Raw genomic sequence first — 27,982 nt, forward strand, 5'->3', positions numbered from 1 at the left:
TCGCCTCCATTTTACAGATGAGAAAATTGAGGCTTAGAGAAGCCTAAGGTCACACAACAAATCAGTAGAGTAGGTGGAACCGAAATCAATATTTGTCTGATTCCAAAGCCCGTTGGCTTCTGCTCTGCTGTGTGCTATCTCCTTCCAGGCGGCACAAGTCACTGGTCTTATGTAAATACAGCCCCCCTGGGTAGTGCACCAGGACACCACAGCCTCAAAATTCTAATGTACCATCTTTTGCATAACTATAGATTTGGGTTATGTTTTTGGCCCTAACAAATTATGGTGAGGAACATAAAGATAGCCAAGTCAGCACAAGTGGGCTGAGCAATCAGAGAAAGGGTCAGTGCCCTGACCTGGGTTGATTTAAGCTGCTTCTAAGAAATTAGGCATCAGATATCCAGGGATCCTGGAAAAAACGAGTCTGGCTGAGACTCTGGGAGGCCTGCAGAGCTTGGCCGAGAAGCCCCCTGTGTCCTCACCTGCCCCAGCTTTCATGTCCCATGGCTGCCCATTAGCCACCGTAGGCAGTCGTCGTAAACCAGTCAGCGGCCACTTCTCCGCAGCCCAGCGCACATCCAGAGTCACAGCTGCTCCCAACCAGGGACAGTTTGGTCTTGCCAGGACCAAAAGATGCCCCCACCAGGTATGTCCTTCTCAGACCCTGATGCCCCCGTGGAGTTGAGGGCAGAGCTCCAGGAGGGGAGCCCAAGCACCCATTCCTAGTCCTGGTTCCACCTCCCCCGCTCTGTGACCTTGGCTCAACGATCTGACCTCTCTGTGCTTCACCCTCCCCGTGACTCAGTCTCTCTCCACTGTCCCTGCCTCCCCCCACATTAGCCATATTGTTCCATTAAAATAAAGAACTCAGGGTTCCTTGAGCTCTTTGGAGAGACCACATAAATGCATGGCATTATTAGCATCATTACTATTAAATATTAATAAGGACATTAGCATTGTCTATTATAAGACTGAAAAAGGAGCTCCAAGAGCCCTGGGTCGAAATGGCTAGAAGAATAATTAGGGCCCTCCAGGCCACAGACCCCTTCTGGCCCTCAAGCAAAATGAGGAAGGCAAGTGTAGGCAGACTGGAGATTACCCTTCCAGCTCCCTCTGCTCAGTTCTGCTGCGCTCCTGGCCCCACACAAAGCATGTTCTTCCCGGTCCCCAACACCCGCCTGCCAGGAATGCACTCCTCACGACTTCTGCCTACCCAGGCCTCGTCCCAGAGCCACACAAGCCCACCTTCCCGAGCCCTTCACCCCCCTGGTGTGGGTCGCAAATGGAGACACTCAGGTGATTCCGCACAATCAGGGAACAATGGTTGGTATTTTGCATGGCGCTTGGTGACACAAAAAGCACTTTGGGGACACATGGGTGGCTCAGCCGGTTAAGCGACCAACTCTTGATTTCGGCCCGGGGCAGGCTCCAAGTTCAGCCCGGAATAGGCTGAAGGATTTCTCTGCCCCTCCCCCAATAATAAGTAAATAAATAAATCTTTTTAAAAAATCCTTGTGGGGGCGCCTGGGTGGCTCAGTGGGTTAAAGCCTCTGCCTTCGGCTCAGGCCATGATCCAGGGGGCCTGGGATCGAGCCCCGCGTCGGGCTCTCTGCTCAGCGGGGCGTGTGCGTCTCCCTCTCTCTCTGCTCCTCCCCTCTGCTTGTGCTCTCTCTCTCTCTCTCTCTCTCTCTCTCAAAATAAAAAACATATTTAAAAATAAATAAATAAATGAGTCACTGTGTTTAATCCGCATGTCTTCACAACCACCCTAGGTCGGGATAAGATTGTTCCCATTTTACTGATAAAGAAGTGGATTCTCAGAGCTGTCATCACCCTTCAGTGATCTGCCCAAGGTCACCCGGCTAAGGGTGACCGCTGAGACAGAGCCCAGCTGTCACGAGGACAAACCCAGAGCCACCCCAACCACTGCGGTACAGAAGGACTCAGCCTGCTCGGTGCACTCCCTCGTGACACAGATGGGGAGACTGAGGCCCTGAGAGGCCCGCAAGGAAGCGCTGGCATTGTCCCAGCCTCTGTGCTTGGCCCAATGCTAGATGCTTCCTGCCTGATTCAATGCTCACGTCAACGCAGGGAGATCTGAGCCTTGATCCCCATTTTCCAGGTGAGAAACCCAGGGCTCTGAGGTGGGAAGTGACTTGCCTGTGACCACAGAGCTCACACATCGCCGGACTGTCTGTCAAGCCAGTCTGGTTGCAGAGCTTTGTCCGGACTGCCTTGTCCCCCTCCCCCAAAGCATGATATGGTCAAGTACGCTACCACTATCTGACTGCTTCCTGGAAAGTTCCAGACCCATTGAGGACAGACCACAGCCTGTGGCTCTTGAACCCCGACTCCTGTAGGCAGAGACGCTGCTCCATAAACACACGATCTCCTAAGAGCTCTAGGAAAGGGTCTGAAGTCTGGAACCAGAGGGAAAGATTCCGGGGGCTGCTGAGGCCAAGCTGACCTAAGTGGGGTTTGGACCGATGAAGAAAGAGATCTGAGCGCCATCAGAGCCCTGGGGCCCTGGCAGGGTCCCCGCTCCCTCCCTGCTTGTCCTCTGGGGCTGGGCCTCCTGAACCCTGCCTTCCTTGACCATTTGAAGAAGCTGGACTCCACTATTGATCTTCTGGAGGTCTAAAAGGAAAGAGCAGATGGTCTAGGAAGAGTTGGGTGGCCCTTGAGATGCCTTCTGGGGGCACCCCCTCCAGGAGCCACCACATGTTCACAGGCAAATTAGCGACTCATTCAATGAGCCACCCGATCGTCCTTGGCGGGCCCTGCGTTGCCCCATCTGGGGGTCTGTGGGGACTCAACTCGGGGATACGGTGTCCCACTCTGGGCTACACGGAGACGTACTGATTAGCCACAGAGGGGACAGGTGCCCCCCAAGTCAGCTGTAGTGAGGATTCTGGGATCTGGCCGATGCTAAAAAAGAGGAAATTGTCCTGTCCCCAACTCTGATAAGGGGAAGGGGAGGGGAGTCACTGGTGGCTGGAGCACATGGTGTAGTGATGGGACCACGGATGCTGGAAGTGGACTGGCAGCCTCCGCTTCTCCATTTATTCTGTTTACTTTGATCAAGTTCCTCAACCTCTCTGAGCATCGTGTGCGAAATGAGAATGATGATAATAACACATACCCATTGTGGGGGGTCAGAAAAAACACTCAGCACAGCTCCTGGCACATTGGAGACACTGGAATTATTGTTCATAATGTATATAATAATTAGTAATAATATTATGAAGTACTTTAGTTATTACCAGATTGAACCCACAGGCAAAATGCAGCCTGGACCCCCAAACGTCTACCCCACTCTTTCCTCAGCAGCAGGAGCCCCTTAGAAGCCGGCAGTGAGGAGCCCCGGGAGCCCCCCCAAATCCATCAATACCAGGTGCAGCTGATGAAACAGGCAAGAAGATGAAACTCTGGGAAATTGTCTCCCCACTCTCCTCTCGGCTTAGTAAGTACTCTTGCTTGTAAGTACTTAGTAAGTGCTCTCACTGTGGCTGTCAGAGCCCCCCTGGGGCGGGGCAGCCGGATGGCAGAGGAATCAGAGAACTAGACACCCAAGTCACCCAGGCTGATCTGATCAGGAGGGAACCGTGTCCTTTCCAAACACCCAGCCCCCACGGCAAGGGCAGCAGCTGTCCTAAAATAGAGTCACAAAGACAGCTGTCTCCATCTAAAGCAATCCTTGCAAGCATTTCCAGCCCCTCGGTCCCTGAGTCAGCCCGTGCCCTGGCTCATCTCCTGGTCCGTCCCCTGGCCCGTCAGCCCGCGGCCACAGATGCACCATGTCCTCTCTTGACAGCCAGTTTCTGCCTGGAGAGAACTTGAAGCGCTCCCTTCTGAGCCCGAGTTGACCGGCATGTCATCAGAGGGCAAGGCTGACATGCCAGCCCTAGGGAGACAGACAGACAGACAGTCAAGGACCATGCGGACAGGGGCAGAAAAGGGAAGGACGTCCTGGAAGGGATGCCCAGCAGCTTCCCAAGTTCCCCGAGAAGCATCATCAGCACCATCAGATGTCTCTCCGTCAGGAACAAAGAAGACCCTGAGCTGGGAGATCCCCTCCGAGTGGAGCAGAAGGGCGGGAGGGGAGAGCAGATGGGACCTGGGCAAGCATTCTGGCCTCGGAGTCCAGGCAGCAGAGCCTTCCTGCCCTTCCCTGTCCTCTCCTTCTCCAGGATCTCTCACTCAGTCTGGGCATATCCCGAGGCCCGGCGTCCACCCACCCCCCTCCAGCCCCGACTCCGGAAGACCCAGAGCTGCACTCCAGGCTCGACAGGTCTGGCCATCGCAAACTCCGAGGCCGGCCTGGCACTGCCAGCTGTTTCAACATCTGGACCACTACCTAGTCTTGTCCATGTGAGCTGGACAGCAGGTGGAGCCGAGTGGGGAGCGAGACGACAGTGACAGCCTGACAGGGCGACTGCTGCTGCTGCAGATGGCTGTCCCCCCACGTCCAGAGCCCAGCCATCCCGGGCACACCCCCCCACCCTGCCCCAGGTGATAGGAACAGAGCAGAGGAGGTGAGCGGAAGGCCTGGATGAGCACCAGCATCTCAGAGCGGGCGGGAAACTTGGCCGTCTTTAACCCCTTCACATTACCAGTGAGGCTCAGAGAGGGCAGGAGGCTTAGCCGAGCACACACAGCCAGTCAGTAGCTGAGCCCAGACTCTCCTTCGGACCTTCCGACCCCAGTCTAGTGAGCTCTTCATGACCTCACACTGCTGGTTGATTAAAAATGGGCTTGGATCCATAAGCACTGATGTGGAAAGCTGTCCGAGATCTATTACACAGTTTAAAGATATTTTGCAAATCATGCTGGAGCATGCGATCCCATTTTCATGAAATAATACTAGTAACCCACATAATTATATACAGGAAAATAATAAATCTGGGGGCACAAAAGTCAGGTTTGTTAAGGGACTTTGTCTATTTTTAAATTTCCTCCAGCGTGTGGATATTTGGACAGAGCGCTGCTACTTCCGTAAGCTGGGGGGCAACAATAAAGATGAACGTGTGGGGCGGGCAAAGGAGGCCCCCCTCCACCCCACTTGCCCCGTACAGCAAGAGATTTCTGAACTGGATGCATCCCTGTAGTAGGGGGACGTCTGGGGGAGGCGAAGAGTTTGCCTCCGCGGGTGTCCAGGGTCTGAGGAGCTAGAGCCGCTTTCTTTGCCCTCCCCGCCGCACCCCTCTCGGGCCCCTTGGGCTCTGGGCTGGGCGGCGATGGGGGGCTGGGGCGGGCAGGCCAGCCAGCGCCCCACGGCCGAGCCGCCCATGCATTATGGAAGACGCGGGCGCCCCGGCTTGCTCCCTGGTCCTTAAATGACAGCAAATGAGGTAAAGCCAGAAGGGTGGGGACGGGAAGGGGGCGGGAGGGGGGCAGAAGGAAGCCATCTCCGGGGCCCCCGAGCGTCGGCTGAGGACCGGAGCCAGCCAGTGAGCGGAGCCTGGAAGAGGGAGGAGCACATCTTGATGCAGAGATGCTGCAGTGGCTCCGGGCGGGCGCGCACACACACAGGCGCCCTCGCCCGCCACCGCCGCCACCGCCACCGCGGCCGCCACCGCCGCACCGGGACCGCGGCGAGCGGCCGAGGCGAGCAGGGGCGGAGAGGAGGGCGGCCCCGGGGGCCGGCGGCCGGGCTGGCTCCAGCTCACCGCCTCGGGCAGCGTCCACCTGCCCCAGCCAACACCCTTCTTTCACCCCAGGTATGTGCCAACTGCTTTTGTCTCCTCCGGCCCCGGGGAGGGGGTGGGGGCTCCGGGCGCTGCTGCGGCCAGGCTCAGGGGCTCCGGCTCAGTTTCCCTGCAACTTGGGAGGGGGCAGGGGCAGAGCAGGAGCTCCCGCAGGCTGAGGCCAGGCTGACTTCTCACCCGGCCCCTGGGGTGTGGGGGGCGGGTAGACCGGAGGTCCCCTCCACCCTGTCTATGTGGGTGGCATCCTGCAGGGGCCTGGCAGGCGGAGCCTGGCCAGGAGGCCGGACCCCAGCGGTGTCTAGGAATTCCAGCCGGCACCAGCACCTGCCCAGACAGAGGGCAGTGGCTCCGGGGCCTGCCCAGCGCCGGGGTCCGGGGCGAGACCGTCCATGAGTCCAAGCCCCAGACTCTGGCCAGCTGCCCCCCAAGGAGTGCCTGGGTAGAATGGAACCTGACCATCCAGACTTGAGGTGGTCCTGAGTGTGCCTCTGCCGGGTGACCTCTTTGCGAAGTCTTGCTTCAGTTCGAGGGGGAGGCTGTGGAAGAGAGAGGGGGGAGAGTGGAACTCAAGTTTGGGCAAAGGCCTGTCCAGGAGTGGGGACTGAGGGGGGAGAAACTGAGGCAAGTCACATCTCCAAGGATGAGAAGTGGGGCCACCGGGGCTGAAATTCTTTTTCTTCCCTTCCCCCCTCCACAAACTTATCTTCTCCCCACATCCCTCCCCTCCTCCTCACAGGTGGGAGGAAAGGATTGTCATTAAGTTTGGCTTTTCCTGAAGGAAGGGGGCCCCGGGGAAAAAGGAGGAGGACTCAGTTTAGAGGGTCCAGAAAGAGGGAGAGTACCATGGGGCTTACATCACCGACCAGAGTGATGGGGGAAGCAGCCTCAGCCGGTGGCCAGAGCTGAATCCTGTTGCCTTCTCCAGGAGGGATTCCCAGGGATGGGAAGCAAGAAAGAGGGGGGTGAGATGACACAGTGCCTGTGGAAGGGGACAGTCCTGGTGGTACATGGGGACAAAGTTAGGACCCTTCAGCCACACAACACTGGGGGCTGAGCTTGTGCCCAGGGAGAAAAAGCTGTTAGTCAAGGTTGTCTGGAGGTTTGGGAATCCAGGCAGACCAGGAGGGGTGGCCTATGAGAAGGGCAGGTTCTCTGACCCCCAAAGTACCTGCCCTTAATGTTCCCCCTCTCCACAACCAGCCTGTGATCATCAGACCCTACCGCCCTTCCTTTCAGCCTGACTCCCCGAGACCCATGAGCCCCCTTCCCAGCCCTGGCAGCTTCCTTGGCCCTCTGTTCAGAGCGGGGCGGAGGAGGAGAGCCCGAATAACCCAGTCCCTCAGGGGGCTCCTAATCTCCTGGGCCGAAGCCTGGGGCTCATCTCCCGACCTTCTGGCCAGAGAGATGCTCTGTCCCCGTAGCTTCCCATTCACCCTCAGAGGGACCAGATGAGCCACTGGAGGTCAAACGGTGGGCCACCTGTGGGAGAGGCTGGTGGGACCCTGGCTCCTAGGGGGAGAGCAGGGAAATGGTGCCCTGACTCCTGGCCTCAGGAGGAAGGACTTCTGCCCCCAGGCAGCATCCAAGCCCCTCTCCAGGGTGCCTCACCAGTTAACCCCTTTCTAGCCAGGCTGCAAAACTACTCAGGCAAGGCTTCTGCCACCTGGTCAAAGTTATTCCTAATTTCCTATGGGATCTATCAGGAGTCCTCAGCCAGCAAGAGGGAGGCGGGAGACAGATGGGAAGGAAGCATCAAAGTCGCATATGGTTCACCTGTCCTTCTGGTGCTCCCCAGCGGGAAGGGAAGCAGAGACACCCAGACGGACAGGTTCCTGGAGATGGTCCCCTGCTCCTTCGACTCTCTTACCCCCCCAACTCCGTTCATCTTCCACTCCCCTCCTGGCCAAGCTCTTCCCTCATACTCACTTCCCTGGCCGAGTGCAACCCTCCAGCCTCAGCCCTCAGCCTACCTCCCCACCACTGCCCCTGCCAGATTTCTCTCCTTATGCAACTCTCTTCCAGCACCTTCCCTGCCGGCAGTTGTTCAAATAGAGACACATGTAGGCTGGGCCTCTCTTCCACGGGACGGTTGTGCAGATTGTCTCTGACTGACCGAATTTAGTCCTCAGGAGCGAGTACGCAGAAGGGGGTCTCCCCGTGGCACCCTCTCTGACCCTGAGGCCATGAAGGAAAGAATACACTTAGGATGCGTGGGAGGATGTGGGCCCCCCCACACCCCCCCACATGTCCTCAAGCCAAGTGTTTGTGAGAAAGCACATCTCAGAGATGATCTCTAAACTTGAGCGTGGGTGGTATTGGTGATCTAGGGGAGAGTCCCAGGGCAGAACCAGGGGCCCGAGCAAGACGTGGGCCATACACAGGGAAAGAAGGACCAAATCAGAGAAAATGCCAGCGCAGCAGGAAGGCTTGAAGTCAGACTGCTAGAGACACCTCCTAGCCAGGAAGATGAGCCATGAGGGGGCGGGGCAGTCCTCCCCAGGGCCTGTTTGGGGTCTGGTCAGCTCTGACTGCAGGCAGAGGTGGGATGGACAGCCTTCTAAATTCCTTCCAGCCTCAAGTTATGCTTTTTCAAAAGGTAACAGGGAGTGACTCATAAGAAGACAGACATCCTTCTCAGCCCCTCCCGCAGGCCAGCCACCTCTCATTCTTCTGAACCCCCCTAACCTAGACCAGCCTCCCCCACTCACCTCACAGGGGTTTTGGGAACCTGAACATTCATGGGAGTTTCCATGGGCTGTGTGCCCTGATGGTAAGCCCTTTCTTTGGTTTAATGAGCTCTCTTGGTATGAAGTGAGCCCATGTTTCTGTGTTTACCCAAAGATGATGCAGAGGTGTGATGCTCTCACCCCAAACTGAGTGCCCTCTGCCCCAGGACACATGCAGGCCCAAGCGCACCCCAGCACCCATCTCATCTAACAAGCACCCCCCACCCCACTCAACCCCACAAACATCCAGAAGAACCTGCTGGATCTCCTACCCCTAGCCCATATCCTCTCCATGTCTGCCGGCCTACTAGACCAAGAGGCCCCCCATTCTGCGTTTGGCTGGAGGGTGGCCTTCCTGTAGTGCGGCCCCAAGAGACCCAGTTAATCTGGGCCCCAGAGCAGAAACTAATCAGAGGGGAGGAGCGGGTCCAAAGACTCCCCCACCAGGCTTGGCTCTGAACCAGCCTGCAGGAAATTGTCCAGGAACTGGGGCGGGGGGGGGGGGGGTCCCCCCTCTGCAGAGATCTGGGCACATAGGGAAATTGGTCCACTGATTTCTTCCTGATGTGGTTTTTTAGAACGGAGTTGAAACAATAATCCTTACTCCTGGCCTCTCAAACAGGGATGGTCCTTCCAAACCCTTGCTCAATCTGTCCCACTCCATATTGGCAGGTGAGCTGGGGACGCCTTGCCCTTATCCCGAGCTCCTCCCAGGAGGATGTAAGTCTCTCCCTTCTCCCACTCCACACTCTGAGGAATCTCTCCAGGGGAGCGGGCCAGACCACGAGAGTCTGAGCCTCCAGGCTGCATAGGAAGGGCCAGACTCCCCTGATGCTGACAGCTCTGACAGATGTGTGAGCCTGGGTCACAGCTCTCCCCAGAGGGGCTAGGGGTTCCAAACCAGCTGCTAGTACAAAGAAACTGCAGAGAAAACTGGGGCATGAGAAGGGAGGGGGCATATAGAAGGGGCTGGGGAGAAACCCAGCTGTACATCTCACCTGTCCCCACCCAGTCCCTATCCCCCGCTGGGGACTGAGGAGGTCCCCATTCCCCCCCAAATCCATCCTAAGGACCTCCTCCAGCTCAGGGCACCTTCCTTTCTCACCGAGACCTTCCAGCACTGCCCTCCTCCCCCAGCAGCTCTGGCCCTGCCTGGCCATGGCCCCAGCAGGCCACTGCAGACCCCTGTCCTTCCAGATAGGTGTGGAGTGGTTCAGACCTTCCTGCAGGACCACGACCCTATCCCAGGTGGTACTTCCCTCTCTAGGCAGAGTGGCCCCCCCCTTCCTGGACCTGCAGGTGGGAGGTGGGGGTGGTCGAGGAGCAGGGTCTGCTGGGTGTGCCCGTGTGCCTGTCCCCACCAGGTGCCCTCCCGAACACACGCCATCTGGGTATGATTCTATGTGTTCGTGCCCTCGTCTTGAGTAGCCTGCTTGCTGCTACTTGCCCGGGCCTGCAGCACCTGTGGGGCAGAGGGGAGGAAGGCACCTGCCCAGGGAGACCGTGGTCGCCTGTCTGTGTCCCACACATTTGTGAGTGCCACCCGAATGTCATGACCGTGTGGGAGTGAGTCTGACCCCGGGGGGCGTCTGTCTGTGCCCCTCAGAGTGTTGGGGCCCATGCTGGAGGTCCCGTGAGGGTTTTCGGTGTAAGATCTGATCTTTTCTGAGCACTCACTATGGCCAGGCCGGCTGCTGACCTCCCCAGAGTCCCTTCTCATCCCCATTTTGCAGGTGGGAAACTGCGGCTTGGAGAGGGTAAGTAATGAATGGAAGAGCTAGGGTTATGCTGGTTAGTTGTGTAGTAGCACTACACTAGTTATTAAGGGCCAGGCCAGCTGGCACGAGAGCCCACCCTGCTGGCCACTGTGCTGTGGGATGGAGGATGGTGGGCAGCTGAAGGGCCAGGCCCCCACAGTACTTCCCGGCTTATAATAAGTCACTTAGTCTCTGCCCTCAACCGAGCTCCAAACTGCCCCTTATCTGACCAGCACCATTTGAACGTCACCAGACCCCTCCATACTCAAATCTCCATTATCCAGGGGAAGGAGAGACAGAGTTAGGGCCAGGAGCTGGAGGTCTAGCATCCAGGCAGAGTGTATCTGTCATTTTCTAGTTAGTTCTGCACAGGGGTCCTCAGCCCAGAAAACTCCATCCTGTGTTGGGAGTCTGGCTCGCAGCTTTCCACCCCACAGCTGTCCCCCAGGCCCTTTGTTTCCCACACCCAGCAATTCAGCCCCCTCCCCCTGGTGCCCCTGAACCCCCAAGCAGCCCATTCCCCCGTGTGCCACCGCCGCAAACAACCAGCCCCTAATGGTGCCAGCCTGTGCCCGCTTGTGCCAGCCTGCGCCAGCCTGCACCCCTGCACTGGGGCAGCTGGCCTGGGCCAGGCTTGGCTGGCTCCGGGCTCAGAGGGCCGGCTCTGGGCCTGGCATAGCTCCACTCCTGCCTTGCTCCCGACAAAAAGGCCTCCTCCCTTCTGGGCATTCTACAATGTGTCATAGGGCAGATGGCACAGGGATTGACTGTGCCACACTTAGTGGGTCAGGAATTCCGCTCTGCAAAGGCAGTGTTTTCATGACTCCCTCCCCAGTGCTTAGCACTATGCCTGGCACCTGCAATAAACACTGGAAGGGAAAGGGAAAACTTGATGCCAGTTGCCTCATCTTCAGGGAGGCAGTGAGCTCAAATCTTGACCCAGGCTCTGTGCATGTGTGTGCGTGTGTGCGTGTGTGTGTGTGTTCACACAAGTCCTTGGCACCAGTCGAGGCAATGTACATCTGATTGGCCTGACTGGTCCCTAGTGCTCCCCAAAGACAACTCCCGCAGGTCCTCAATCCCAGCCCCTCCCCAAGGAGGAGGGCTGTCCCTTCTGAGGCAGGTCTTAGTCCCCAGAGGCTGCCCAGGGCCCATCCACCCGAGGTGACTGATGAAAGTCCGCATTAAACTGAACTGTGAATGAGCAGTGGGATTGTGTTACTCATGACGGACGCCCATGGCAAGCACTAACAGGTAATTCTGACCGCCGTGGGTGAAAAGTGCTCCCGGTTAAGTGATCCTCCTGGTGGCTCACAAAGAAACAAGGCAGGAATTGGGTCGTCACGCCCTGTGCTGGGTGGGGACACACACACACGCACACACATACACATTCACACACACACACCAGACATACCCATGAGCAGACACAGACACATGCACACACAGAGACCAGCGCACACATATATACGGGGACACAGAGACACCGCACAGAGATGCAAATAAACATCACATACCTGCGTGTGTGCACGTGTGCACGCACACGTGCACACACGTGCACTCCCCACCACTGCTGGTGAGCAGCAGCGGACTCCTGCCCCCCAGTCTCCAGCCCCAGCTCCCTCTGTCATCTGTCTCTGCTTTGCTCGGCACATTCAGGACAGGAGGAGTGCCTGGAGCCCAGCTCCTCCCCAAGCACGCACCCCGCCCCCTCCCCTGAGCTCCCGGGACTAGCAGGCAGACAAAGGGCAGGAAGCAAACGATGATGGAGCACCTTCTCCGTGCCAGACTCCAGGACGTGCCGCACCAGGGCCAAGAGGCGTTTTCAAAGTTTTTGGAACCGTGGAACCCTTTGTTTAAAGGGAACTTCCAGTAGCTAAAGCAGACACAAGTAGACCTGCTTGGGCTGAAATGGGGAACGAATCTGGAGCCCCAACCTCTCTTCATTCCCCCATCTTAAACGTGACCTCAAAGCAAGTCCAAACGGCCCCAGACTCCTGGAGGGCGCTCCCTTACCTCATTTCCCATAACAGCCCTGGAGCGTAAGTGCTACAACGTCCACTTGGTAGGTGAGCAAAACCGAGCTTCCACCAGGAGGAATAAGACGGCCAAGCTCTCAAAGCTGTGAGGGCAGGAGGGCAGATCTCTGACTCCCGTCTGTGGATTCCAAAGCCTTGACTGGCTTGCAGTGCCCCAGGGGCTCCCTATCAGGAGGAGAGCTTCCAAGGCCATACTTCTAGATTCTTCCATGAGTAAACACCCTGCTGACCTTAGAGACCTGAGTGTGTGTATGTGTGTGTGTAAAGGTGGGTGTGTGAGTGTGTATGTGAAGGTGTATGGGGAAGAGTGGGAGTAAGTATCAAAGTGTGTAAAAGTGTCTGAGAGAATATATGATACAAAGAGGCAGAGTGTGCGTGTGTACATGCGAGAGTGTCCGAGAGAGTTTGAGTGTGTCATGAGTGTGTGAGTCTACGAGGAAGAGAAAGTGTGTGAGTGTGTGTGCCCTGGGGCGTTGGCCCTCGGGCAGCCCCTGGGGAGCACCAAAGCCCAACACCCCCGAATCAGCTATGCGGAGAATGGGAGTGTGTGACCGAGTATGTCGCTGGCTGCTCGAGGATCTGGCCACAGCTGCCCGCCATCAGTCAAAGGCGACCCACAGTCACACCCACTGTTCGCGGGGAACTTTGCTAGGCTATGGCGGGACCAAGATGAAGGAGCTCCCAGGCTTGGAATGGAGGCACCTCCACCGGTGGGCGCTAAGGGTCTAGTCACGAGCCCAGCTGAAGTCTAACTGTGTGCCTGTGGGGCCTCTGAGGGGCTTCCTGGCAAGGGCAGAATTTCTGGGCTCAATTCTGGAACTGAAAGTGGCAAGAACAGAAGGGGGGTGTCGGGTCATGGAGAGACGGCACCTGGGCCCCTTCCTTACAAAGGGAAGTGGATATGAGGCTGGGGTTGGGACAGAGAAGGGAGAGCCACATGTTTGAACATCGCTCCCCCACACCCACCGACACCACCACCAACACCCCCCCCACTGACACCAGCCCCCAGCCTCCCTGACACCCCGGGGCCAGTTCTCCCCCTCCCTCCTCCAGCTTCTCAGGAGACAGAGAAAGGTTGCCAGGGGCCAGATGTTGAGGTTTAAAGGGGTTTGGGAGCCCTTTCTTTCCGAAGGACTAGAGCATGAAGTAAGGCTGGGAGATCCTGGGCTTGTGTTGCGTCTTCAGACCCCGCGCTGACCCTGGGGGCAGAGTCTGGGGTCATCTGCAGCCTCCCCTGTCCCCCTGCCGCCACCCCCACAACCACTCCCCAGCAACCACCCCCCCACCCCATCCGGGAACAGCATCCCCAGTCCCTCCGCTACGCTACACTCTCTGGGGGCATTGCAGACTCAGAGCTGGAGGGGACCTTGCAGCAACTGCTTTACAGTGGAAAAGACACTCAGACCCAGAGATCATCTTGCCCCAGTCTCAGCCCCCTCCCCCTTCTCAGGCTTCTGGAAAGGCGCAGGGCAGAGAAGCAGAATCTGCATCTGGGTTATCTACTTTCCTCCGTGGCTCTGACAGGGAGCCCTGGGAGCCCAGGAACCCAGGCTCCCTCTAAAACCAGAAAGCAGACCCCTGAGATGCACACACTACCCCCAGAACTCAGAACGTCAGCCTGGAGATGCGGAGTCGGCAGAAGGGCTGGCCCCTCGCGCCCCTCTCAGGATGAGGCCCCCTCTGGCCTCCTGGCGGAGGGGAGCTCTGACTAGCTCTGGGTGCCCCCGCTCGGGGAACGGGTGTTCCAGAGCTCCAGGATTTAACCAGTCTCCGTATAAGAGGAAGGCTCCTTTGGGAGCCACATTAACTCCTGGCTCCTAGAAGGCCTGTGGAGGCCCATCAGCCCTTCCAGCTGGGGGCACTGCTGGCGTGGCCAAGGCTAGGGACCTGGGGCCCAGGGGAGAGGGTGTGAATAAACCAGTAAAACTCCTCACTGCTAGAAAAACAAGGAAGACCCCAGAGACTTAATGCTGCTCCCAGAGGGGCTTCTCACCACCCCCAACCCAGGCAGCTGTGGAGGAGGGGCAGGGGAAATTGGGCCCCAAACGCTGGAGGAGAGAGATGTTCCCCACACCCAGGCATGGCCCTGTTCTCATCTGGACCCTGCATCAAGCGAGGGGCAGGTGGGTTCTTGCCTCCCAATTAGCCATTGCTTTCACTTCCTGAGCAAAACCCCACTGGCTGTAGGGGAGGTGGGGGGGGGCAGGTACAGGGCAGAGCCAGACTCCCCAGGGGCCCCTAGGAGGCACTCAGACGGGGAAGAGCTTCCCCGGAACAGCCAAGCCCCTTCCCCTGGGGGCCTGGGGCGGGTGAGTGCAGAGCAATTCCAGCAATAATTCTGGCCTCTCCCCAGGCTGGGGGAAAAGCTCTGCCCACTTACCAGGGAGCAAGGAGGGAGCCAGGAGGGGCGCTCCGAGGCTCAGAGTCCTCCCCATCCTCTGCCTCCCCAGGTCCTTCTCAGCCTCCAGCTGGACTCTCCCTGGGCTGGGCTGAGCCTCCTCTTCTCAGCTCCCGATCTCCGCCCAGAACGTCCACCATGGGGACACCCACCAGGAGGAAGTCACACCTGCTGCTGCTGGTCGCTGTGGCCCTCGTCTCCTCTCCAGGTAGGAGGGCTCATCTGGGCTCGGGGGCCCAGCACGATGATTATACTGCTCTGTCATTGCTGTTATTTTAGTGATGACTTCAGAAATCATTGACTCTCCCTTGCTGTGGCACTTAGATTTTTAAGGCCGTTTCCTTGCTAAAATTTTCCCATTTGCGCCTCTTTCCTTCCCTTCGAGGGGAGAAGGAACGTGTCTCCACCATAACAGAGATGAAAGCAGCACGATCCACAGAGGGCGAGGCGTGCCTTGGGCCACACAGCGAGACTGTGGCACTCTCAGATCTCCGTGGTTTTGTCTTCGAGCTGAGCCCCCTAAGGAGCTGTGCTGTCCTGTAATGGGGTAGCCACAGCCACATGGAATGATTCAAACCGAGATGAAATTCAGTTCTACAATTAGTCTTTCAGTTGTCCAAGCCACGTTTCAAGGGCTAATAACCATGTTGGATAGCACAGATGACAGACATTTCCATCACCACAGAAAGTTCTATTGGACCGTACCACTCTAGCATCCTGTCACATGAGGAGACAGGGATCAATACCACAAAACGCTAGGAGGGCTCCCCAGGGCCCCGCTGCAGCCTGACAGATGGACTGAATGCAGGACCTGAGAAGACATGAGACAAAGCGGGGGTGGTTGAGGCAGAAGGCCGGGGGGAGCCAAGCAAGAGTTCTCATGCCAGGGCTGCCGTGGGGTAGAAGGTAGGGAGAGCATGGGAGGGAGGCGGGTAGAAGAGGGCACCGCGGGCCCAGACCCGGGCTGGCTGGCCTCTGGGGAGCCTGTGGGGAAGGAGGTGCTGGAGACCCAGCCCTTCCGGGAGCTGGAGGGAGGTCCCCCGCTGCTCGGAGGGGCCTGTTGGGACCACCACTTGCCCTCTCTGTCCTGACCCCCGGCCCAAATCCATAGACACTTTTTTTTCTCTATAAAGATGTGCACGGGAGAAAGAGCCCTCATCCTCCTTCTTTCCTTCCTCCCTCCCTCCCTCCTCCCACCACCCCATTCCAGAGCACATTTTAGGTTCTCTCTCCCTCTCACCCGGGGAGGATTCCACTGGCACACTTTCAGATGCTCTCATTACCTCCTAACTGCCTCCCAGGCCTGCACCTAGATTCCTGAGGCTGCAGGGAAACGGGATTGACCCAGAGGCCCCACGGAGCCTCCCAGCACCCTCGCCCCCGGGCAGGGACAGAGCAGCCGCTGGGGCGGGGAACCAGCTGCACAGAGCAGCAGACGGCCACCCCCGAGACAGCAGAGGAGAGGCATGGGGGGCGGTGGGCGTCAGCACTGCCCTTCCCCATCGGGGACCGCTCAGGCTGGGACCACAACACCTGAGGCAGGGGTGTGGGCAGCGGCCAGACTTTTAGACCTAGAGATGCAGGAAGGTCCAGGGAAGGGGGGGACCTCCATCCCCGCATGGAACATCCATCACTGGCTCTCCCCCCTCCCGGAAAGCCGCCTCTACTCACTACCCTGCTCTGGAGAAGCGGCCGTGGGTTCCAGTCACCCAGGCCAGGAAAGGCGGCCAGGAGGCCCCTCCACGTTCTCGGTGCTCCTGCCCCTTCCTCTGGGCTTCCAGATGCCCATGTTTGGGAGCGCAGAGTTGCCAGGACAGGGAATCTGCATCAGAGAGGGTATGAAACACGGGCAGCAAGGGAGGGCGTGTGTGTGTGTGTGTGTGTGTGTGTGCGCACGCGCGCGTGTGCGTGAGTGCAGCCTCAGAGGAAGGTGTGGGATGAAGGAGAGTGTGTTTGTGGATGTTTAAGAGGGTGCCAATGCCAGCGAGTTGTTGCCTGGACCGGGTGCTGCATTTGGGGGGATGACGGATGCGTGTGGAAAGCCTTCCAGCAAGAGTGATGGCTCCCGTCCCCAGCTGCCCTCCAGAGGGAGCGCCCACGTGGCACCTCCGGGTGAGGCGGGGGAGGACAGGGCCTCGGATGGCTCTGATGGGAACCCGGGGAAAGAATCACGGCCGCTGTGGCTGAGGACACGGGCCACAGGTACAGCTGGCTGGGCTCCGAATCCCTGATCTGCTCCTCCTCGCTGTGCGATGTGGGGCAAGTCCCTGAACTTTCCTACATCTCAGTTTCCACGTGAGGGAAGTAAGGAAATGTCAGTGCCTGTCTCGTAAAGTGGTTAGGTGAGGAAATACAGAGCGTGGCATCCGATCCAGAGTAAGCACTCAGTAAAAAGCCCCTGTTTTTATCAGTATGAATGCGTGTGTGTGTGTAAATAAGCACACGCAGACGTTTGTAGCTGGGCGTGCGTGGGCACAGATGTGTGCATGAATGTGTTTCTGACTATGGGAGTTGCTCAGAGAGGTAAGTGTGTGTGTGTGTGTGCGCGTGCACGCGTGTGTGCATGTAAGGAAGTGTGTGTGGGCGAGACATGTGGGTGGACACTGGGCCGAGGGTGCGTACGTGGCTGAGTGCAAAGGACAAAGCTTTTTCTGGAAGAAAGCCAGTCTCAAAGCCTCAGTGCACCCCAGGCCCCCTCACCACCCCCCCCGCCATCCCCAGAGTTACTGGAAGCGCTTCTAACAGGAGGTGGCTCCCAGCAGCCCGGCCGCCCCCGCCAGCCCTCCTTCCCCACCCGTTGGGGCCGTCCCAGCTGGGGCAGGGGTCCCTACCCTCCACAACCATCATTAACTTGGGATTAAGCGGGGCTCTCCAACCGAGATGATGCCGGCACCCCGGCTGCCGCCTCTGAGGCCTAGGGCGGCGGGGAGCGCGATGGGGGATGCCATTTCAGGGAGCCCTGCCTCCTTCCTCATTCAGACAGCTGCCCTCCGCCCCCAGGGTCCAGGGCTGGGCCTCAGCTGTGGCATGGGATGGTGCGTCCCCCACCCCTGGAACGGGCCAGCAGCTGGATGCGCTGGGAGAGGAGGCACTAATTGGTTAATGGGGATCCCCCCACCCACCAAGGAGGGCCTGAAACCAGCTGCATTGAGGGGTAGGAGCCAATTAGGGGTGGCCTGGCTCCTGCCCGACACCCCAGAGGCAAAGCATGACGGGGCCCCACGAGTGAGCAAGCAGAGCCCCCGTGGGAAGGCAGGTGTGAAACACAGCCCTCTGTGCCTCAGTGTCCGCCCCCCACCTGCTGGCGTGGAACAATGGGGGCTGGAGAAAGAGGCATCCGCCCTGGCAGGGGGCCGGGCACGAGAACTCCAGTTGCACCAGCGACACCCATGTGCTCAGCAAACTCGGGAGACTGGGGTCTAGACCTACGTGTGCCACAGACTTGCCTTGTGACCACAAGCGAGTCACGCTGTCTCCAGGGCCTCTCTTTCTTCAACTGCCACAGCGGAATGGTATAAAAATGCCCCCCAAAGCTACCTGCATGCCCATCCCATAAACCTTTCCTTCTCCCCCCACCCTCCACCCTGCCCCATGCTTGGGTCCTGCAGACATTTCCAGAGCACACAGCCTGGGCCAGACAGAGCCCTCTTCCAGACCCTGGGCGGCGAGTTCGTATTCACTCCATTTCATAGGTAGAGCTGTTGAGGCTCAGAAGGGCTCCGTCACGGCCACTAAGAGGCCAAGAGCCGGAGCATGTGCCATGGGCCCAGAAGGACCATCAGGCCCCAGGGACACACATCCTCTCCCTGTCTCTTTGGCCCATGACTTCCCAGGCCTCTCACACCTACGGATCAGCTCCCTCTGCCCCGAGGGCCCCTGCACCCAGCTGCCTCCACAGCTCTCAGCACCTTGTCCTGGCCTCCTCTGTCTCCCTCCTTGGACTGCAGGCCCCTCGAGGAAGAGGGACTATGTCTTATTCATTTTTGCAACACGGTCTAGTCTGGTGTTAGGTACACAGCAGGTACTCAATACCTGAGTGTGGGAGGGGTGATTTACTCAACTAACTTGGCCAACGGGGGCCTGCCCAGCCTGCTGAAATTCAAGTTTCAATTAATTAAAATGAAAGAAAAATTAAAACTGGGTTCCTCGGCTGCACTGGCCATATTTGGAGTCTTGAAAGCTGGGGCTCGTGGCTACGATATTGGGCAGTGCAGAAAATGACATCTTGCCATCCTCGCAGAACGTCCTATGGGACAGCACTGCTCTCTTGGGCCCTAGGCCCTGAGGCCTCTGGTGGTGTCCCCCATCTACAGCTAGGAGTTCAGCCCGGGGATCCCCGGCCACCTTTGGGCCAGTCTTTGAAGATCAACCTCTCGGCCTGCTATTCCCAGAGGAGTCCACGGAGGAGAAGGTGACACTGGCGTGCCGTGCCCGAGCCAGCCCTCCAGCCACCTACAGGTGAGCCCCCCACGGCGGGCGCTGGAGGCCCCGGGGGGCCATGCAGCTCTTCCTCACCCCAGCCCTGCCCCCAGGCTGGGTGCGGCCAAGCGGGACTCAGGAGGGTCCCCGTCTGCCCCCCGCTGCAGGTGGAAGATGAACGGTACAGAGATGAAGCTGGAGCCCGGCTCCCGCCACCAGCTGGTGGGGGGCAACCTGGTCATCATGAACCCCACCAAGGCCCAGGACGCCGGCGTCTACCAGTGCCTGGCCTCCAACCCAGTGGGCACCGTCGTCAGCAGGGAGGCTGTCCTCCGCTTCGGCTGTGAGACCCATGGAGGGCTGCACTTCGGGGGAGGGCCATGGGGGGCCGGGAAGGGTGTCCAGAAAGGGCAGGGACTATGTCCCATGGAGGCCGGGCTGGGGAGAGACCCCCACTCTTGGAGGACGATGCCCGAGTGCCCGGTCTTTACCTCCAGTTCTGCAGGAATTCTCCAAGGAGGAGCGAGACCCGGTGAAAACCCACGAAGGCTGGGGTGTGATGCTGCCCTGTAACCCGCCCGCCCACTACCCAGGTGAGCCGGGCCCTGGCCCACGGTTAGACAGGGCACAGCAGGGTCCTCCAGCCACCCAGGGCTGGAGTAAAAGGTGGTGAGGGGCCCTTGGGAACACAGACCCCCTGACTCCCCAGCCCAAAACGATTTTGTGTTTCCTTCACGGGTCTGCCATTTTCTAGCTCTGGACCCCTCCCCCTGCCTTCAGACTGGGAGCACCCCGAGAGCAGGAGCACAGCCACATTTTTTTCCCTAGGGCTCCCCTCAGTGCCAGCTTGGAGCCTGGAGCCCTGGGGACTAGGTCTAGAGATAACCACCTGCACGCCGAGGGTCCCCCCCACCATGGCTGTCCCGCCAGCCTAGCACCCCGTGGTTTCCTCAAACTCCCCATGTCCTATCTATAGGCCTGTCCTACCGCTGGCTCCTCAACGAGTTCCCCAACTTCATCCCGACGGATGGGCGTCACTTCGTGTCCCAGACCACGGGGAACCTGTACATTGCCCGGACCAACGCCTCAGACCTGGGCAACTACTCCTGTCTGGCCACCAGCCACATGGACTTCTCCACCAAGAGTGTCTTCAGCAAGTTCGCTCAACTCAACCTGGCTGCAGAAGGTCAGGGTCGGGGGCATGGTGGGGAGCAGAGAGCTGGAAGGGTAGGCGGACGTGGGAAAAGAGGGTTCCTCTCAGAGGGTGGGAAGGGGGCTCACAGAGCCCAGGGTCTGGGGCCTGGACCCCTGGGTCCTCCTGCTGCAGGGCCCCAGACCCTTGCCCAGGCCCCCCGGGGGGAACAGGGTCAAGAAGGAGTCGGCTCTGAGCCACACTGCAGTTCTAAGCCCACAAGCACCTGGCCCGCATCACTTGCGTCTGGTCGGCAAACTCCCTCTCTCCCCAGATCCCAGGCTCTTCGCACCCAGCATCAAGGCCCGGTTCCCGGCAGAGACCTATGCGCTAGTAGGGCAGCAAGTCACCCTGGAGTGCTTCGCCTTTGGGAAGTGAGTGAGTGGTGGAGGAGGGAGGGGGCAGGCCAGGGCGCACCTTGTCAGAGCCCCTTGGGGGCCCGCAGGACCCCAGGGAGAGGGCAGGCAGGGTCTAGCAGAGAGGGGGCAGTGGGTAGGGACCACCTGTCACTGAGCACGGTCTCTCTGAGCAAAGCATCATGATGCCAGGGGCCTGACACACACTGGGCGCTCCCAGCAAGAGGGCACGGGCTCAGGGGACAGCCTGGGCAGCATCCCAGGCTGGAGGCAGGGAGCACCATGCACGAACCCCAACCAGGCCTGCCTGGTTCAAGTCCCGGTTCCGTCCCTGGCTGGTTGCGAGGCCATGGGTAAACTACTTAACCTCTCTGTGCTTCTGCATCCTCATTTGTACATGGAAACCGTCATAAAAAGTACCTGCATCACAGGGTTGTTCCGAGGATTAAGTGGGTTAACAACACGTGACATGTCTAGAACAGTGCCTGGCATTTAGTGAGCGTTCTACGCATGCTGACAGTTCTCTCTCTCTTTTAAGATTTTATTTATTTATTTGACAGAGAGAGAGAGAGATCACAAGTAGGCAGAGAGGTAGGTGGAGAGAGAGGGGGAAGCAGGCTCCCTCCTGAGCAGAGAGCCTGATGCAGGGCTTGATCCCAGGACCCTGAGACCATGACCTGAGCCGAAGGCAGAGGCTTTAACCCGTTGAGCCACCCAGGCACCCCTGACAGTTCTTTTTATAAAAACTGCAGTAGAAATCCTGCTCTCCCAGAGAAAGGATTCACTGGAATAGGGCTAAGCAAATAGCAGGTGCTCAACAAATGTTTGGAGAACAATGTGATTTGCACACTGGTTCTGTTTCCTCATGTCTCCTGTGGATACCCAGGAAGTCCCTGTTTGATGAAAAGCTATTGGGCTTCCAGAAAAAATTCATATTTAAAGCACGTGGGGCCGCCTGGTTGGCTCAATCCAGTAGATGTCTGACTCTTGATCTCAGCCCAGGTCTTGATCTCAGGGTCCTGGGTTTGAGCCCCATATTGGGCTCCACACAGGACGTTGGGTGTGGAGCCTATTTAAAAAAAAAAAAAGTACATGGAAGATTAATATATTAACCCTTTCAGACTCACTGATACCTTAGTCTGTTTTGGTACACAAGTTACTAATAAGTAGAGCCCTTTTGAAAAGTAAAGGCAAGGTCTGTTGGGGAGAGGGGGAGAGGGACCCATAGAGCCCCAGGTCACAGGCCACTGCTGAGGAAGGCCATCCCAGAAGAGGCTCAGTGGCCAGTGCAGGGTGGGGGCAGGGAGGGCAAGCCAGCTTCAGGGTACAGACCACAAGGAAGGTTACTGGTATCGCAATACTGCAGGGGAGATGAGAGGAGAGGAACCCTACTTTCTGCTTCTCCCCTGCCTGAGCTCTGAGCCTACCTACGAGAGGCCCCGCCCTCCCCTCTTGCCTCTCTCCCTCCCGCCTCCTCCCCATCCCCACTTGCCCAGCACCTCCCAAGGGCGGGACAATCTGCGGGCACAAGGGAGTCTGCCTAGCGCAGCCCACCCGCTCCGGCTTTGTCTCCTCTGCCAGCCCCGTGCCCCAGATCAAGTGGCGCAAAGTGGACGGCTCCTTGTCCCCCCAGTGGGCCACCGCTGAGCCCACCCTGCAGATACCCAGCGTCAGCTTCGAGGACGAGGGCACCTACGAGTGTGAGGCGGAGAACTCCAAGGGCCGCGACACCGTCCAGGGCCGCATCATCGTGCAGGGTACACAGCCGGGACACCCCCTCCCCCTGCCTTCACTCTTGCTCCCCTAGAAAGCAGATCCGAAAGTCAGGGAGGGGACCCAGGTGGCCCCTGGCTTAAGCCTTCCCGCCCCAGGATTGCACTGGGTGTGGAAACAGAAGAAACAGACGCTCAGAGCCTCACTCAGGGGTGCAGAGAGCACATGGAAGGCTTGGGAATGCTTTTAACCTGCTCAAACAGCCCCGACACAGACGCCAAGGGCCCACTTTCTTCAGCCTGCTTCTCCCGTGACCCTGTTGTGGAATGCCGAGGGCGCCCTCTGCTGTCTGTCCCAGGAACTGCAGCCCTGAAATCCGGGTCCATCGTGAGCAGGAGGCTCCTCCCAGCTCATCGCAGGCCTTTCTCTCTCTTGCTGCCCGCAGCTCAGCCCGAGTGGCTGAAGGTGATCTCAGACATGGAGGCTGACATCGGTTCCAATCTGCGTTGGGGCTGTGCGGCGGCTGGCAAGCCCCGGCCCACAGTGCGCTGGCTGCGGAACGGGGAGCCTCTGGCCTCCCAGGTAGGAGACTGGGGGCTTCCTACACGTAGCTGCGCTCGGCTCATCCAGTTCCCTCACCTTCCGGACCTTGCTCCCTGACTCTGCACCACCATGGGCCGTCTCTCTGGGACTATGAAGGCACCATGGGCCGGGTGGTTCTAGGTGCTTCTTTCCACCCCAGGTTCATATGGCCACAGGCTGGTCACCTGGATAGAGTCACAACTGAAGGGTCCAGAGACCTGGATCCAGGCACAACTGAGTCACAGAATCACTGTGTGGTCCTGAGTAGGTCACCGTGTCCCTCTGGCTTCAGAGTGCTGATATCCCGGGGCCTGGGGGGACCGGAGTCCTGGGATTCCGGGAGGTCCTGAGATGGGACTGGAGACAAATGAGTCCCTCGACAGGGGGAGGGGAGGGAGTGGCAGCCTAGAGTCTCTGCTGCACCCCCCCTCACGCCCCGCCCCTGCTCTCTTCGGCACAGTCCCGTGTGGAGGTGCTGGCTGGGGACCTGCGCTTCTCCAAGCTGAGCCTGGAGGACTCCGGCATGTACCAGTGTGTGGCAGAAAATAAACACGGCACCATCTACGCCAGTGCCGAGCTGGCCGTGCAAGGTATGGGCCCAGGGAGGCAGGGGATGTCGGCAAGGACACGCAGGCAGGGGCTTTAAGCCTTCTGAAGGGAAGCATTTCTAAACACACAAATGCAAGGGGCAGCTTCCCTTCGTTTTCCAGTGGCTTCGGAGCAGAGCAGAGGGATTGAAGAAAGGAGATGAGACACTCGATTCCGAACTTCCAGAAGACGGGTCTCTGGCTTGTCCCGTGTCTGGCACGATTACAGTTAAGGGTTGGCTGCCGCAAAAACAAGGGGGCAAAAATCACGGGCAACCAACTCAGTTAGATTTGTGTTTAAACCAGCCCCGTCCGCTGTGCGACCTTTGGCAACTTAATCTCTTTGTGCCTCAGTTTCTTGATGTATAAAAGGTGGGCAATAAAAGGTGGGCCCCACCCTTGGGGCGCCTGGGTGGCTCAGTGGGTTAAAACCTCTGCTTTCGGCTCCGGTCATGATCCCAGGGTCCTGGAATCGAGCCCCACATCGGGCTCTCTGCTCAGCAGGGAGCCTGCTTCCCCCCACTGCCCGCCTGCCTCTCTGCCTACTTGTGATCTCTGTCTGTCATATAAATAAATAAAATCTTTAAAAAGAAAAAAAAAAGATTCTCTTAAAAAAAAAAAAAGTCCCACCCTTATGTGGCTGTTTGGAAAAGGAAATGAGATAGAGGTAAAGCAGAGAGGACATGGCCCTCACCGAACAGGTACCCAGTAAATGTCAGCTGGTGCTAGTGTTCTTAGTTATATGATTTGAGCTCTTGGGGACTCAGTTTTCTCATCTGTAAAATGGGTATAGTGATACATATCTCGTCAAGTTGTGGTGAGCTTAACTAAGGTTCGTTCGTTCGTTTATTTGTTCCTTCAACCAATATTTATTTATTCAACACCTTGTAAGGAGTGAACATGAAAGATAAGGTCTCTGCCTTCCAGTATCCTACAATCCAGTGGAGAGTGAGGGACAATCACAAAATCACGTAATTAAATAGTTTTGGACAGCCGTAAGAAAATTACGGTATAAAGAAACCAGCAGAGTGGTAGGAGGATGGTGGGCCAGTTAGAGAGGGTGGCTCCACCTCTCGGAGGAAGTCACATTTGGAGTGTGACCTGAGTGTTAACAAGCAGTCAGCCATGCAAAGATCTGAGGGATTTTTTAAGCAAAATGTATGGCCAGTGCAAAGGTCCTGAAGCAGGAAAATGGCCCAGATGATTGGAGCATAATAAACGAAGGAGAGAGGGGCGCCTGGGTGGCTCAGTCGTTAAGCGTCTGCCTTTGGCTCAGGTCATGATCCCAGGGTGCTGGGATCGAGCCCTGCATTGGGCTCCCTGCTCGGTGGGAAGCCTGCTTCTCCTTCTCCCTCTACCTGCTACTTTGCCGTCTTGTGCTCCCTCTCCGTGTCAAGTAAATAGATAAAAATTCTTTTAAAACAAAACAAAACAAAAAACAAATCGATGAAGGAGAGTGGCGTGAGAGGTGGGTGGAGAGGTGGGGTCGTGTCTGTGAGCCCTTGTGAGGGGCTGGGACTTCCTCCTGAGTGTGTTCAAGTTTCTCCCAAGACACGCCAGCCTGCAGAAGTGGAGGAGGAGATTGGAGAAAGAAAGTGCAAACACAGGAAGACGGACTAGGGGGTTTTCAGTAGTTTTGCAGGAGATTTGGCGGCTTGGCCCAGCAGGGGGGCAGTTGGGGGGCGGTGACCGGCCGGGGCTGGACTCTGGGTGTATTTTGGCAGTGGTGCTGCCACAAGTCACTTGTGGTTTAGCCTCGGCCGATGCGTAGAGTGTGTAGCGTGGGGCCGGCGGACCTCTTCATCCAGGCAACGGGCAGTGTTAGGATTCCCTGTGTGACTGCAGGGCACTCCTCTCTCCTTCCAGCCCTGGCCCCCGACTTCAGGCTGAACCCCGTAAAGCGTCTGATCCCTGCGGCCCGCGGCGGAGAGATCGCTATTCCCTGTCAGCCCCGGGCGGCTCCGAAGGCCGTGGTGCTCTGGAGCAAAGGCACCGAGATTTTGGTCAACAGCAGCAGGTACGACCCCTCCTCTGCCTGAACCAGTCCCTGGTCCTCCTCACCCACTGTGCAGGCGAGTCCCCTTCCCGTGATGACGACAGTGTGACCCTAGTTGGCCAGATCTGCTTTGTTCCTGCTGCAGAGTGACCGTAACTCCGGAGGGCACCTTGATCATAAGAAACATCAGTCGGTCAGATGAAGGCAAATACACCTGCTTTGCTGAGAACTTCATGGGGAAAGCCAACAGCACGGGCATCCTCTCTGTGCGAGGTGAGGGGCGGACGGCAGGTGGCTCAGCTGCCACAGGGTGCCTGTCCCTCCTGGCCACTATGCTCTTGTGTTCCCACCTTCCTCCACGTTCGGTTTTGAGGCTATCCTGGGACTGGACTTTGTTTGGGAAGTCCCTTGCCACCATCCAGAATCTACTCCTGCCTCCCTCTCGCACACTCGTGAGGCTCCTGGGAGGTCAAGGTCCTGTTGGCCATGCTGCCTCTTCTCTTCCTTGGGGCTTAGGGACCAATGCTCTCACCCTGCCCTGCTGCCTCTGCCTGGGCCTCTTCCCTCTCCCTCTACCCAGGGATGTTGTTTCTCTTGGCAGATGCAACCAAGATCACCCTAGCCCCCTCGAGTGCGGACATCAACTTGGGGGATAGCCTGACCCTGCAGTGCCACGCTTCCCACGACCCCACCATGGACCTCACCTTCATCTGGACCCTGGATGACTTCCCCATCGACCTCGATAAGCCCGGGGGGCACTACCGGAGGGCCAGCACGGTAAGGCCTGAAGCCAGACAACACTTAGCTCCTCCCTCCTTCTGGACAGACAGGGGATTCAATATGTCCTTAACCGTGACTACCCCAGAGCCTTTCCCCATTCCCTGAGGAATGCCAGGCTGGCAAGCTATCCTAGGATTCAGAGGAACTCCCTTCCTTGGATGGGCAGTTCCCTGGATCCCACCTGAAGATGACACATTTAGAAGAGGGTTAGGTATCAGCCTGGCAAGGCTTCCTCCCCATCCTGACCCCAATGCAAATGACATCATCAGCTTGGACCATGGTTGACTGTCTCTGTAACAAACTGTTGTTCAGTCCTGTGGTACTAACAGAGGAGAAGTGGATTCCTTCCACTGAACAAACCAAAACCCCAAGATGCTGAGGGGTCCATGGACATAATGGAGCAGAAGACTCCGAGCCCCACCTCATGCCTCACTGCACTAGCCGGGGCCCCCTCCTCTGACCTGCCCCCCCCAATTTCTGTCCCCCATGTGCAGAAGGAGACCGTTGGGGATCTGACCATCCTGAACGCCCAGCTGCGTCACGGCGGGAAGTACACGTGCATGGCCCAGACGGTGGTGGACAGTGCATCCAAGGAGGCCACCGTCCTGGTCCGAGGTGATGGGGTTTCCCACCCCGGCCCTGCCCCCACTCCCTCAGGGGCCAGCTGGGCTCTTCTCACCTGTGCTCCCTAACTCCCCTCCTCTCCCAGAAAGCTGTGGGGGAAGGGCTTCTGAGAGAGAAGGGCTTCTAAGTCCCCAGAGCCGGAGCCAAACTCATCCCATGGTTTTTTGAAGGTTCTAAATAGAATATTCCTCCTCCAAAGCCACAATTTTAAAAATCCCCTTCCTAAGACGGGAGAACTCTGCTGAGGCCAGCAGTTTTCAAAGCCTGGTGGTGGCAGGCTTTGGAATCTATACACATCTCTGCACGAAGGCCTCTGTGAGCCTCTCCAGCTTGGGACACATTGCTCCAACGTCCCAGACCCCATCTGCCACTCACTGCTGTCCGTCCCCCCCACCTTCCTGGCCCTCCCACCCCATGCGTGTTTCGTGCGCCCTCTGCTGCCCCCTTCTGGGTATTGCACCAGCCCCTGCCCGCCGGAAGGAGACTGGCTCAAATTTGGAGCAGATGAGTTCTGACTCCCTGTGCTCTGACCCCCTGGTGCAGGTCCACCAGGTCCCCCAGGAGGTGTGGTGGTGAGGAACATTGGCGACACCACCGTCCAGCTCAGCTGGAGCCGAGGCTTTGACAACCACAGCCCCATTGCCAAGTACACCCTGCAAGCCCGCACCCCACCTGCAGGGAAGTGGAAGCAGGTTCGCACCAGTAAGTGTGAGGCTCCACCCAGGTCAGTGCTGATAAGGTCTGGCTGAGCCTGAAACTTCAGAAAGGGACAGGCTTAGGTCCTCTGCCTGCAGGGAGTTCCCTGGCCCTTGGGGGAGGCGGTCCCATAGGCTGCAAGAGAGTGGGAAAAGGGCTGGAGAAGGCAGCGCTCAGTCTGTGTCCTTGGAACGTTGACAGACCATCTCTGGAGTTCCCACTGATGCACACAGCCTCAACAAAGGTCCTGGGGTAGGGAGGTCTACTAGTTTTCCCATCCTTTCTAAAAGAGGTGCTGAGCACTGAGTATGGCAGGCACCACCTTGAGGGCCGGATACAAGGTGAGTCAGGCCCAGTCCCTGCCCTTTCCATATCGACTAACTAACCAGTGCCAGCACACTGATTCTGATCC

The 27,982-nt window shown here is 58.0% G+C and overlaps 1 protein-coding gene across 1 annotated transcript in view; it reads left to right on the plus strand.

Moving 5' to 3' along the window:
• Nucleotides 1-5,480: 5,480 nt before the first annotated feature.
• CNTN2 (contactin 2) overlaps nt 5,481-27,982 on the plus strand; it is a 29,941-nt gene continuing 7,439 nt past the window's right edge. The window contains exons 1-15 of the mRNA XM_032878426.1: nt 5,481-5,720; nt 14,678-14,833; nt 18,939-19,083; nt 19,212-19,387; nt 19,542-19,637; nt 20,021-20,230; nt 20,511-20,610; nt 22,174-22,349; nt 22,751-22,887; nt 23,348-23,477; nt 25,341-25,491; nt 25,616-25,743; nt 26,072-26,247; nt 26,745-26,865; nt 27,418-27,576. Of these exons, the coding sequence (XP_032734317.1) occupies nt 5,495-5,720; nt 14,678-14,833; nt 18,939-19,083; nt 19,212-19,387; nt 19,542-19,637; nt 20,021-20,230; nt 20,511-20,610; nt 22,174-22,349; nt 22,751-22,887; nt 23,348-23,477; nt 25,341-25,491; nt 25,616-25,743; nt 26,072-26,247; nt 26,745-26,865; nt 27,418-27,576 (2,287 nt within the window). The 5' untranslated portion in view covers nt 5,481-5,494. The remainder of the gene's footprint in view (nt 5,721-14,677; nt 14,834-18,938; nt 19,084-19,211; nt 19,388-19,541; nt 19,638-20,020; nt 20,231-20,510; nt 20,611-22,173; nt 22,350-22,750; nt 22,888-23,347; nt 23,478-25,340; nt 25,492-25,615; nt 25,744-26,071; nt 26,248-26,744; nt 26,866-27,417; nt 27,577-27,982) is intronic.

The sequence above is a fragment of the Lontra canadensis genome, unplaced genomic scaffold (assembly GCF_010015895.1).
Source record: "Lontra canadensis isolate GAN:19392208 unplaced genomic scaffold, GSC_riverotter_1.0 scaffold63, whole genome shotgun sequence".
Classification (NCBI taxonomy): Eukaryota; Metazoa; Chordata; class Mammalia; order Carnivora; family Mustelidae; genus Lontra; species Lontra canadensis.